The sequence below is a fragment of the Aspergillus ibericus genome (genome assembly GCF_003184845.1).
Source record: "Aspergillus ibericus CBS 121593 unplaced genomic scaffold BO80scaffold_32, whole genome shotgun sequence".
NCBI lineage: Eukaryota > Fungi > Ascomycota > Eurotiomycetes > Eurotiales > Aspergillaceae > Aspergillus > Aspergillus ibericus.
This window is the reverse complement of record NW_020292130.1, coordinates 305,389-317,651: the sequence shown is the minus strand read 5'-3', so window position 1 is coordinate 317,651 and position 12,263 is coordinate 305,389. Positions and strand designations below refer to the sequence as shown.

The 12,263-nt window shown below is 53.0% G+C and overlaps 5 protein-coding genes across 5 annotated transcripts; 3 read left to right on the top strand and 2 right to left on the bottom strand.

The window, feature by feature from the left end:
- Positions 1-1,982: 1,982 nt before the first annotated feature.
- Positions 1,983-2,936, top strand: BO80DRAFT_436590 (mitochondrial 54S ribosomal protein mL57; the record flags this gene model as incomplete). Its single annotated transcript, XM_025720960.1, has 3 exons — positions 1,983-2,370; positions 2,436-2,668; positions 2,781-2,936. The coding sequence occupies 3 exons, from the start codon at positions 1,983-1,985 to the stop codon at positions 2,934-2,936; spliced, it is 777 nt and encodes a 258-aa protein (XP_025573279.1).
- A 791-nt stretch (positions 2,937-3,727) lies between these two features.
- BO80DRAFT_411652 (AP-1 complex subunit mu) lies at positions 3,728-5,998 on the top strand. The gene is made up of 7 exons (XM_025717981.1): positions 3,728-3,773; positions 3,854-4,096; positions 4,170-4,298; positions 4,466-4,695; positions 4,756-5,245; positions 5,312-5,683; positions 5,760-5,998. Exons 2-7 carry the CDS (start codon positions 4,058-4,060, stop codon positions 5,838-5,840), a joined length of 1,341 nt encoding a protein of 446 aa, XP_025573278.1. The 5' UTR covers positions 3,728-3,773; positions 3,854-4,057; the 3' UTR covers positions 5,841-5,998.
- A 616-nt stretch (positions 5,999-6,614) lies between these two features.
- BO80DRAFT_150234 (Rag GTPase GTR1) lies at positions 6,615-8,195 on the bottom strand. The gene is made up of 2 exons (XM_025713774.1): positions 7,728-8,195; positions 6,615-7,658 (listed from the first exon to the last, which is right to left on the bottom strand). Exons 1-2 carry the CDS (start codon positions 7,919-7,921, stop codon positions 6,854-6,856), a joined length of 999 nt encoding a protein of 332 aa, XP_025573277.1. The 5' UTR covers positions 7,922-8,195; the 3' UTR covers positions 6,615-6,853.
- On the top strand, positions 7,723-8,727 carry BO80DRAFT_150282 (uncharacterized protein). Its single transcript, XM_025713775.1, has one exon. The coding sequence runs from the start codon at positions 7,988-7,990 to the stop codon at positions 8,612-8,614; it is 627 nt and encodes a 208-aa protein (XP_025573276.1). The 5' UTR covers positions 7,723-7,987; the 3' UTR covers positions 8,615-8,727.
- A 64-nt stretch (positions 8,728-8,791) lies between these two features.
- Positions 8,792-10,828, bottom strand: BO80DRAFT_150212 (URC4/urg3 family protein). The gene is made up of 4 exons (XM_025713773.1): positions 10,203-10,828; positions 9,636-10,125; positions 8,988-9,580; positions 8,792-8,924 (listed from the first exon to the last, which is right to left on the bottom strand). Exons 1-4 carry the CDS (start codon positions 10,539-10,541, stop codon positions 8,841-8,843), a joined length of 1,506 nt encoding a protein of 501 aa, XP_025573275.1. The 5' UTR covers positions 10,542-10,828; the 3' UTR covers positions 8,792-8,840.
- Positions 10,829-12,263: the final 1,435 nt, after the last annotated feature.

Genomic DNA, 12,263 nt, shown 5'->3' with positions numbered 1-12,263 from the left:
AGCTTGGTACAAACGGTCAAATTTAAAATCACCTGCTCAAACAATCTCAACCATACTCTCGCGGCATGACTAGACATATACCAATCCTTTATCAACAAGTTCAACTCATTGTCAGTGATATCGATGGCATCTCTCCGGCCCTTTCTGTTTGTTCGTACTTTTGTTTATTCCCCTTCTATCTACCTTTCTGGATGTCTCTCGCCAAGCGCTTCCAGATCGCGTTAGGGCTTGGACGCTCATGATTCTCTAGGAGCGGTCTACAAACGATATTGCAGCTGCAGACGGAAAGTATGAGTTCTATCTGCGGAAAACAAGGTCCACTGCATGTGAACACGTGGATTAATTCTGGGATGTGGTGCCACTAAAGAAGGATGAAGGTTCAAGGAAGCGGGAAGACTTCCGGATGTCATCTGCCAGCAAGCGTAGTGCTTCTGTTACTTGCAGAGGCTGCATGAGACCGTTACCCCACGGCGCTGTGTCGAATCGGATTCTCGATGATTGGAGCCCTGCCAATGACCGCCAAGCGAAGAATTCAGGCAGAGCATGCCCCTCTTGCAGATTGTTTCTCGCGGCGATTTACACGTATCATCCTTGTACAGCGCCACTGTAGGCACAGTCGGGATCTTGTTTCGCCTTGCAGCAGCAGGTCAGGTACAAGCGGAAGGGTCAACATCACGGTCTGGTTGATCTTCCAAGGGAAGGACAGCCAAATGGTCCCAGGTGCCTTCCTGTATGAGGGCATCTGCTTTCCTTTGTCCTGTTCCCCGCCCTAGTCCGACACCACCATATCAATGACAGGAGCCTCCAACGGAGGGTAAATGACCGGCCGGTGATACTACTAACGACTATTTCAGGTGTCAATCATGCCACCCCGCAATTCACACGCAGAGTGACCGAAGGCATGCGTGAAGCATTCCGCTAGTTCTGATCATGCCGACGCTGCCTGGACAGTTGCCCCGATACGGCGCGGTGACATTGTCCAATGGACAATAGCAGGTGATTCATAAAACGTCTTGTTGCGCTCGGGCATATCATGGGCTCAAGCAGCGGGGCACATAAATTACAGGGAATGGGGGACACGAGTGTTACTGCAACTGCAAATAAGTACGTTGTCCACTTCTCTGGTGCTTGCATGTCACACACGCTGACAGGGGTAGGAAGGTAAACTTGTTGCTGCTGAACGTTGCGGTGTAGGCTTCCGTGCCGCGGGTCCTGAACTACATAAGTACGGGGTACCTATATCTCGGTTGTTTCTCCCTGGGTAGAAGCATTCTAGAGGCTGCTAGTCGCTGACGCTATCTGACTCGTTCCCGCGAGCTGTACAACCGGGAGCCCAGACGGCAAATGGGCTTTCAGTTGACGCATTTCCCGTGAGGCACCGCTTCTCCGCCAACAGCCTTGCTCATTTGATAGAGCGCATCCTTGCCTGTCCCTTGGGCAGTTTGTGGCATGTACTCTTCCGGTTCTCCCAGCGACACTGTTCACCGGACACAAGTGGATGATCTCAAACGAAAGGCGATACAGTGGCATAAACTAGCCGTAGCACGATGAAGCCTGCTGCTTCCCCGACAGTCCCCCAGCTTTTGTACTACAGATCTTCTGGTGCGAGATTCGGAAAGCTGCTAGGCGTTGATGGCTCGAGCACCATTCGGGGGACCTTGGGACGGAAACGACACACGCAACCCGTAGATAGTTACAGATGAAATGGGTACGCCTGGATCCCCAGATGACCGTCCAAGCAGATTCTTTGCCATCCGAGGAATCGAAATCCGGGCGGTCGCAAGGGTTTGGGATCAACTGGTTGGACGGCGAGCCGGCGACTGGGAGGGCTATCCCGATCGGGACTAGTGCCACGTCTCCGAATTCTTCCTCCATCAAAGGAATTATTGTTGATGGCCGCCCATCGATCGTGGAAAAAGACCCGGCCTGGCGACCTTCTCCCTCTCTTCCACCACTCCGGATTCCGGCCTTCCCCCGACCCAATGGCTTCCGTACTCTCAACTCGCGCGGTCAGGACCGTCTCCTGCTCCGCATGCCGCTCCCTCGCTCGTCCCAGCTCGCTCCAGGCCGCTCTCCTTCCGCGGCGAGGATTGTCGACAGCCACCGAAGAGCCAGCAGTCGATTATACAAACAAGCCGCGGTGGTCGTACACGCCGCCTCGCGCCAAAGCCCCCTTCTCCTTGAGACTCAATTCCAAGCGCCCTGATTTCCCCGTCAACTCCGATCCCAAGGTTCTGGACCGATTCTACATCCTCATGCTCGGAAACGATGGCGACAAGATGCTCTCGGAGGAGACCAAGTGGCTTGCAGTGACGCACAAGAGTTTTGACCAGGGCCGGAGAGGATTCAACGATCGTTTGGCTTTCCTAGGTATGTTGAGGGATGTTTTCGTCGTATGGTGGCAGGGGGTTGCTAACCCGGATGTCTGTATGCAGGCAAATGCATTGTTCAGCTCCAGGCCTCGTTGGCCCTTGTCCAGAGCCCTAGCAACGCAGCGAATGCTGCCGCTCGTGATGCGTTTGGACGGGAGCCTTTCACCCACCCGGCATTGAATGGCTTGGACAACCTCGACTACGATACGAAGAGCTTTTCTACGAGCAAGTTAAAGCTGGCGGAACTTGCTTATAAGTATGATATGCAGAGAGTTGTGCGGTGGTGCCCTCGGAAGGTGAGTGTAATATGCATTGCTTTGGGGACGACGCTCTGCCCTTCTGCTGTGATTTGATATGATATCCGAGCCGGCCATGAGCCCTTGCTAACAGCCGTGTGTTTCCGCCTAGCCCAACAACCTCGAAAGCTCCGGAATCGACCTCGTCCTTGCCCACACTATGTACGCGGTGATCGGTGCCATCTCCCTGGAGAAGGGCAACAAGGTTGCCAACCAGGTGGCTCGGGAGCGGATATTAGCACCTCTGGGATTCAATATCACGGCTTGAGTCGGGGGGTTGATTTACGGGGAAATGGCCGCAGGTGCATTTTCAAGGCGTTATTTCCTTTCTTTTTTCCATTACCTTTTTCCCTGGATGTTCTCTGTATGTGTTGGGGGCTCTCTACAACCACCGTATATTATGTATTTTTATCTACGACTTGTCTTATAGTGACTGCAAATACCACTGGAAGTTGTCTTCTCTCACACACTTGGGTCTCATTTCTTGTAGCATGCTACAGTAAAATAAATCTAACATATCACAGATATCACAAAAGGGAATGTGCGGTTCCTCTGACACCGCCCGAGTAACAGTAAGCAAAATACCCGGCCAGCTCTTATGGAACCCTCGAAAATACGATGCATAGTCTTCGCACCTTGGTATCGCAAGTCAGCAATGAGAAACCGAGAGCCACACGACAGAATGTCACGGAGAACTCGGAAATCACAAAAAGCAATTTGCACTGCCTTGCACTGTCTAGGAAGGGCGTATGGTACAAAGAAAGAAAAGAAAAAGAAGAGGAAGAGAAGCGAGCGCCGCGAGCGAAATAAATCCTGCGCGCGTGACCCGCGCTACGCTCCATCGGGGCTAGCGGAGGTCTGGACTGGGCCTCCGTCCTCAACCGGTCTAGCGTGCTGGCCCTGTCCCCTGAGGCACTGATACAGGGTCATGACCCCGATGGGGTAAATTACCCGGCCACGAGGGCTCGCCATGGTGGTGGATGGCGTACGGGACGATACGGCGCGGGAGGCAGAGCATCCCCGATGGCCGCATCATCAGTCTTCCATTCAGTCCATTCCACACTTCATCGCACGTCGGCCAAGACGTCTTCTGCTGCAGCTTTCTGTGAGTACTTCGGCTGCAATCCTACATGGTCCCCGTTGGCTATGCCCCCCGTTTGGCCCTCTCTAATGCACCATCCGCAGCTTAATCCCCGGCCGTCCAGCATGTGGACTAGTGGTTTCGCTGGCCTCTCCCGTTGAATCTCGCCAGGAGCCTCCCGCCCATTCATTCCTCTACTTACGACTAAAGTTACCTGCCCGACTGACCTGACCCTCCCCGATCCTCGCGCGGTTGACGGCCACCTTGCTTCTCCCACCCACGACCTCACCTCGATCTCCTTCTTCGCGATGGCGTCGGCCATCTTCTTCCTCGACCTCAAGGGCAAGGTATGGCGATCCGTGGGCATTGCGCTGTCCTGCCAATTCCGCCGTGATCCCCTGGAACCTGACCGTTTAGTAGACCCTTCTAGCCCGAAACTACCGCGGAGACATCCCCATGTCCGCCGTCGAGAAATTCCCCATTCTCCTCAGTGACGCCGAAGAAGAGAGCTCCGCCGTGGCCCCGTGCTTCTCCCACGAAGGAATCAACGTACGTATTTGTGTCGTGTCTCCGACTCGGGCTGCGGCGCACCTGCACCTCTCCCCCCGCCGTTCCCCGCAACCCGCTGTGTCTGCCTCTCCCACCCCAGCCCTGCGCGCATGTTCGAAAAACCATAGAAGCATGATGTCAATTGCTGAAAATTACACACTGTATAGTACCTCTACATTCGTCACAGCAACCTTTACATCCTCGCCCTGACCAAGAAGAACACCAATGCCACCGAGATCCTCCTTTTCCTACACAAGATCGTGGAGGTGTTCACGGAGTACTTCAAGGTACTGGAGGAGGAGAGTATCCGCGATAACTTTGTCATCATCTACGAATTGCTCGATGAGATGATGGACTTTGGCTACCCGCAGACGACAGAGAGCAAGATATTGCAGGAGTAAGATGGACCATCTTCTCGGACTGCGATATAGGGGCGCAGCTGATGAGTCTATGGCAGATATATCACCCAAGAATCACACAAGCTCGAGATCCAGGCCCGACCGCCCATCGCCGTCACCAATGCCGTGTCATGGCGAAGTGAGGGTATCCGGTACCGCAAGAACGAAGTCTTCCTTGATGTTGTCGAGTCCCTGAACCTCCTCGTATCCGCGTCTGGTAACGTGCTACGGTCGGAGATTCTGGGAGCGATCAAGATGAAGTGCTACCTGAGTGGAATGCCGGAGCTTCGTCTGGGGTTGAACGACAAGGTCATGTTTGAGACGACCGGTCGCGCGACGAGAGGCAAGGCCGTGGAGATGGAAGACGTCAAGTTCCACCAGTGTGTCCGACTGTCTCGGTTCGAGAATGACCGAACGATCAGTTTCATCCCCCCGGATGGAGAGTTCGAGCTGATGAGCTACCGTTTGAACACACAAGTCAAGCCTCTGATCTGGGTAGAGTGTCTGGTGGAATCGCACTCTGGTTCTCGCATGGAGTACATGTTGAAGGTACGACCACTCCCCGCATGTTACCCCGCAAGCAAGACCTCAAGCTAACATAATCCTCTCAAACAGGCCAAGGCCCAATTCAAGCGCCGCAGTACCGCCAACAACGTCGAAATCCTGGTCCCCGTCCCCGAAGACGCAGACTCCCCCCGTTTCCGCACCAACATCGGAACCGTCCACTACGCACCGGAGAAATCCGCAATCGTGTGGAAGATCAAGCAGTTCGGCGGTGGCAAGGAGTTCCTCATGCGCGCGGAGCTGGGCCTTCCATCCGTGAAGGGAGACGACGAGCACGGCGGTGGCATGACCGGTGGATTTGGAGGTAGCATGGGCGGTACCGGACAGGGCAAGGCGAAGCGGCCGATCAACGTCAAATTCGAAATCCCTTACTTCACCACCAGCGGTATCCAAGTCCGGTACTTGAAGATCACGGAACCTAAGGTATGTTGTATCCTGAACCTCATGACCCATCATACCAGCTACACCACACGAGGACAATGCTAATGACCTACTGCAGCTACAATACCCCTCCCTCCCATGGGTCCGATATATAACACAATCAGGCGACATTGCTGTCCGCATGCCAGATGTACAATGATGTAAAGCGTTTTCTTTTAGTTCAATAGATATCTATCTTCTGCATGGTGATGGAGTGTACTCCTCGTACGGAGTAGAGAGTAGCATCAATGGTCTGCTGAGCTTGGGGGGGGGGCAGAGTTCTCTATCTAGTCATCGTAAATAGTCACAAAATGTAATACAGTAAGCCCCAGGCAGTAACATACCCTCCCCAATGGAGACTACCAGCATGTATTATTGTTTCGGGTTAGGGCAAGGTATCAACCAACCAAGCAACCACCCACTACATTATACTTCTATCCATGCAACTACAACTTGACAAGATCATCGATCTAAGGTACCACATCACAAGTCCAGTATCTCATTCATTCTTCTCTCAATTTCTTGTTTTGCATGTCAAGTATACGTATAAGCCCCACTCCCACAATCCAATTTTGATTCCACCAACCAATCAAACATCCAATACATAGTAATATGCGGCGTGACTGGATACTAGCTGCTTTGTAGAAAGGATAAAAGCAAACTCCCCGTTGATGATAGCGTATCGGAACAGTCATGCAGAATCAGAAAGATAGAAGATAGAAGATAGAAGATCAGAGGCGGAGTCGTAAGGATAGGAAGTAAGTCATAAGATAAGGAGATTTTTTGTCAAACTTTTACCAACCGGACAGGGAGATGCACATACATTAATCAGCATGTTACAAGGAAGGATTTGGATAGGAAACGGAAAGGGAAGGAAGGAAGGAAGGAAAGATGGATCGATCTGCTGGAGAGAATAGAATACATACATACAGAATGCCATGCATGCTAAGTAGGGTATCTTTGTCTTAATGAAACAGGTCGCATTACGTACTCACTCCTTAGGGTGGATTAGAACACCGTGCATCGCACCGCAGAATGGTCATTGATGTCCAGGGTGAGATGGGTTGGTTCTTTCTATCACCCTTGTGTTTTGTGTCGTTGCCATGGGCCCTGGGGGCCCTTTTTACTTTGTCAAGTTGGGTTCGTTTGAATATGGCGTATCGAGCATCTACATCAATGTATCCCGTTGCTGTTCTCTGGGGATGCTGCAGGGAGGGGAAATCCGTCCCCGTGGCCGGTCGCGGCGGCTTTGGAGAATCCCTCTCGAGCCAGCATGGTGTTTAGCACGGCGCAGTTGTAGGCTGCCTCGCCTGGCGGTACGACGAGGAAGATGTATGTGTTGTCCGTGAAGCGGCCGAGGAAGACGTTGAACTGCGGGGTTTTGGTGTGCATGACGACGAATCCGGCTGATGCGGGAGTGGTGTGGGTGTTCCGGGCGGCACAGTGTTTGAAAGCTTTCATGATATTGGAGAGTCGTTCGTGGCGATCGTAGATCGGGTTCAAGTCGCCAACTTCAGAGGAGACCGAAGTGACAGTGAGGAAGGTCGACCGTTCAAATAGGATGACTTCCTCGGCATCGATCCTCTTCGCAAAGGCTTGCAGGAAGCGCTCGATGACGGTCAAGTTGGGGATGAGCTTGTGAACAATCCCGGCCCAGGCCTTGTAGAGCGATTGGTCCCAGATACTGCTGCCAAATGTATCGATAGCGAAATGCTCCGAGCGGCTGCGGATCAGGGCCGATCGTTCCTCGTAGATCCGTTGGCGATGCTCGGCCTGAATGAGGTCCAGTTTGTGTACGAGGCAGAAGACATAGGCATTGGGGCTATATTCTTTAAGGGCGTTGATGATGGCGTTGTAGGTGTCAAGGTCGCGCTCGACTTCTCGTGATTCAATATCGAAGACGTAGATAAGGACGGCGACGTCGGAGAAGATGTTCCCTCGTTGAGAGGCCAGGTATGTTTCCATGAATGCATCCTGTCTGTTTACGGGAAAGAGCACCTGAGATTAGACCCTGGAATGTTTCGAGAATGCTCAAGATACCACTTACCCTCCGCAATCCCAGAGGTTGAGCGTGAGGTTCCCCATGAACTTGACATGACTATGCTCGACATCAATGGTAGCGCCCAGTCGCCGGACATCCTTCGCAACGTAATTGCTGAAGATGATGGACCGCATGGACGATTTCCCCGAGCCGCTCTTGCCCATCAAGAGGACCTTTCTTTTCTTCTTGCGCATGTCCATACTGGCAGGGCCCCGAGCTATCCGTTAACCGTACCCCGCACTGACGGGTGGTGATCGTTCAGGGGAATGGCAGGCGTGGAGAGGTGTGGAATTCAGCATCCGCATATATACCTCCAGCCCATGGGATTTCGACCCTGCAAGACGAGGGAGGCAACGATCTCCACAGGCAATGGGCGAGGTGGTTGGACAGTGAGCAGCAGCCGGATGACCAGCCTTCCGGCGTCATTGCATGAGCTTCGCCGGGGTCAACGATATTCCGGGGCAGTCACGTGGGGGTGCACGGGTCACCGGGGCGAGCCTGGAATGGAAGCATGTTTCATCCCGCACCCCGTCCCACGCCCGGCCTTGGAAATCGAGCACGTAGGTGGCGTTCCGTTGCATTCACGGGCTGTGCCTGACAATCTCCCTTCCATTGTTGTTAGACTTTCTGCACGGGGGAGCATTGCCAATCAGTGGGCGCCATTTAGTCGGAGTGGATTAATGTGCACCAGTGCATTATCAAGGGAAATTGGAAAGTGTCTCTTCATTCAGGGGCCGCAGAAAACTCCACGACACCAGGGACTCAGCTGTCAACCAAAAACAAAGGCCGTAGGAACGAAGCATCCATGCCATCAAAACTTTTTTTTATCACATTTCCGTCCAAATATAGGCAAGAAGGTAAAGGACCCAAGGAACTGTGTACAGGAAGGATAGACGAACATCTCATCGAGACAATTCTACAACAGAAGAGATTAGGTATAAAGTCGGCCAAGTGGCGCAGCAAAGGGCTTTGTACAAAGCTGGGAAGAAAGGCCACGGGGGATAGGAAGAAAGACGCATAAACATCCGGTCATCAAAGTCGTAAGCACTACCACCAGCCGTGGAACAGGCGCCGACTGGCGGTGTCAGGTATCCAAAATATCAACAAAGTATGCGATCATTAGAAAACAGTGCCATCCGAGCGGATCATGATCGGAGGTTCTTTCGTATTCGGCCTCGAGACTTCCGCAATCTCACGACCACCCTGAAGCCATGCATTAGCGAGTGTTCTGCACCTAAGACGGCAACCTGGGAAGAGATGACATACCTTCCAAGATCCAGCCTCCAGCATCTGTGAAAGAGTCAACTGGTCCTCTCCCGTCAATCCAAGCTGGCCGTTCACCTCATCCAGCAGCTCGTCCAAGAAACCAACGGTAACAGCGCGCCATTCAACGACTACATCGTCAGCCGTGTCGAAGAGAGGAACGACCTCCATGTTAGGCTGGCCCTTGATCTGCGCATTCTCCTTGAACGCCGCAACTCCCCGTTCAAGTTCCTTCTCCTTCAGACTCAACAGTCCCATGTCGATGAGCAGACCACCGTTCCGATACTCAGGCAGACCCGTTAGCAATTCACTGCCAGCGAAATGGATCTTCATCAACTTCGACATCGGAACCATGATAGAATAGCACAGCCACTGCGTAAGCTTGTGGAATGGGACGATGTTCTCCCAAGGTTTGGCAGGAGGAGACCTGGGAAGATCGGAGCATGGCCAGGCGTCTCCAATAGAAAGTCCATCGATCTGAGTTCGGGAAGGGGGCCAGATCGGAGACAAGCCGTCCATGAGAACGCTCCATAGTGTGGTGATAGGGACGATTGGAACAGACGACGCAAGTGTCGAGGGGTGGGAAAGAAGGTAGTCTAATGATTCATGTTAGTGCGGGGTTGAGTGACTTCCCATCCGATATCGCCTTACCAAGCATGTTTCCAGGTCTGGCATCCACCCCGAAGAAATCTTGGTTGTTCAGGGCCTCGGAAAGTCTGATCAGGAGCCCGGCTCGGCCTTCAATTCCCGCCAGAGGGTTGCTCTCGGAGTGTTGCATGCCCTTCGCCAGAACATCGACCGTGATCTTCTTCAAGCCTGCTCCATCCACTTGGCAAGGCTCCGTAGGGTCGCTACTGAACAATCCGCTCTTGAACATCTCCAGCGTAGCCACGGCCAATCCTTCGCTCCGCGAGTAGATCTTGCCCGATTCCTTCGACTTATACGACCATCTGGTACCTGCACCGGCATCGAGAAGGACCGACACAACAAAAAGGTCGATCAGCCGCCGAGTACGTTCCTGAGCATCGATGGTGCTGGGCCAAGACTGGAGCAATTGATTGACGCGGGGTCGTCCACCGACGTCGAAGTGTTGCCAGCGGCCATGAGGGGGAATGGAGTCGTAGTCTGGGGCGTAGTCTCTCTGCAGGCGAAAGTTCCAGTCAATCACACTGAAGAGGGATAGACAGAGGAAGGAGGGGGAAGGGACAGATGACATACCTTGATAATGGAGACAATGTAGGATGCAGTAGCCATGAACTTGCCCATGTCAACATCGAAGTGGTTGAGCCGGTTCCTCTTGGCCTGGTTCAAAACCAGCCTGCACCTCTCGCGGACCGCATGGATACTCCGGAGATAGGCTGCGGGATCCAATGCCGGATCAGGTGGTTTGGCAATCGGCAGTTCTGGGATGGAGGCAGGCAACCCGCTTCCTTTATAACCGGGGGATTTCAACGACGCATTCGAGGTACGAGCACTGTTGATAGTTACGGAGGAGTCGAAATCCTCCTTTTCGCTCTGGATCGAGTTCTTCGAGTCCTTGCGCTTGAAGAGACCCATGGTGAAAAGGGTTGGTGTTCAGGGTCGGTGGGTGAAACACAGCAAACGCTCCCTAGCGCTCACGGAGGAGAGAACACTTGTTCGTGCCAGGGGATGGACGGTGCGGTAAGACTCCCCAGGAGAAGAGAGAGGGCTAGAGAGGGAGGCTCTGGTGCGAGCAAAAAGGCAGACCGTAAAAATGGGCACCCGAGGAGGGAAAAGTACATAAAAGGATGGTGATCTGCAGCAGTCGGCGGGAGACTCGAAGAAGAAAAGGAAGGCCCTGAAGGGTGCGTCGGTTTTGCCTCTCAGTCTGACTCTTATTTTTTTTTTTTCTCTGGGTTTCCCTTTTCTGCCCTCTGGGCCTAATTTTTGTTTTTTTATTTTTTTCTTTACAGCATGGAGGGACAATAATACTAATAATAAGAAGAAAGGACAAGAATAATAACCAGAATAATACGGAGCGGGGCGCGACTGAGCTTAGGGGGAGTTAGGAAAGGTTAGGAAAGTTAGCAGCCCAACTAGCCAGACATCATTGGAGCGAAAAGGAGTGGTTAGTAGCCACTGTACCTACACGGAGCATAAAACGAGCGAACTAGTCGAGCCTTCGGAGTCGGGAGGTGGAGAGCTTGAGGGGGGCAGTAGTCTTGTCGAAAAGGATCCAGTTCGATGTTAAAAGGGTGCATGGCGGGTTGGCCGATTTAGCGTTCTGATATGGACAGATTTGCCCGGGTGTTGTCCGTTCACACAGGCGTAACTGTAAGTTTGGAAGTATGTAAGTAATGTGGTTGGTTAGTACTGGTCCGTGGTCAGTGGTCAGGGGGATTGGTTGGTTGGTTGGTTGGTTGGTTTCTCCCAGGGGAACTGAACCTGAGGGAGGCCCCCTCAGTAGTACCGTAGTACATAGTATCTGATTAGATACATACGAAGGACAGTCTGCCCATAACTGAGGGGAAAGGGACCAGGACTACCGCGGAGTCTCCAGTCCGTCCGTCGAACCGCCCCGACGCCAGTGATGAGGTCAGATATCAGACCAGTTGGAAGAATATGCATCTAGCGATGTCTGATGTGCCCTAAGTATGTAGGTGCATGATGGTGCATGCATGATAACCCCCCCCCCTCCCCAATACACAGCCGTTACCATACTGGACGGTACTGGACCATACCGTCCCGCAAGTGGTAACGTGCCAATTTCCCAGGATGGAGCAGTTCCAACGGGTCCTGGCCGGCTAGTCGCTCTCTGCTAGTCCTCGACAGTGCTCGACTACTGCTACGGCCGACAAGGGGTGCAATGTCCAGATCGATGGAACCAATGGAAAGTAGGTTAAGTTAGCGAGGACCAAAAAAAGAGGACCACCAGGAGCACAGACATGCTTGCGCACAAGGCTATACCGGGTTCATTCGCTTCCCCTCGCCCCGGCACGGCGGATCTGGCTGGCTGCTAGTCGGGTTTGTCAGTCCCCCATTCTATTGAACCCACGGCTTTTCAGAGACAGGAGGGGGGGGGGGAAGAACCCAATGGATGAGCCCAGATGACTCCAACAAATGCTCAAGAGGCTGGGTCTCATGATAGATGAGTTCGTTTGCCTAATTTCATTGAGTCTCCCGTGGCAACATCAGCGGCGGGGGTCGCTCGAGCTCTCCACCTTCGATGTCGCATCTCCCTGAAGTATCCATATGGAGCATGGCGACTACCTAGCTAGCAGGTAGCTATCTTCTATCGGGGCGCACTGATACTACGGA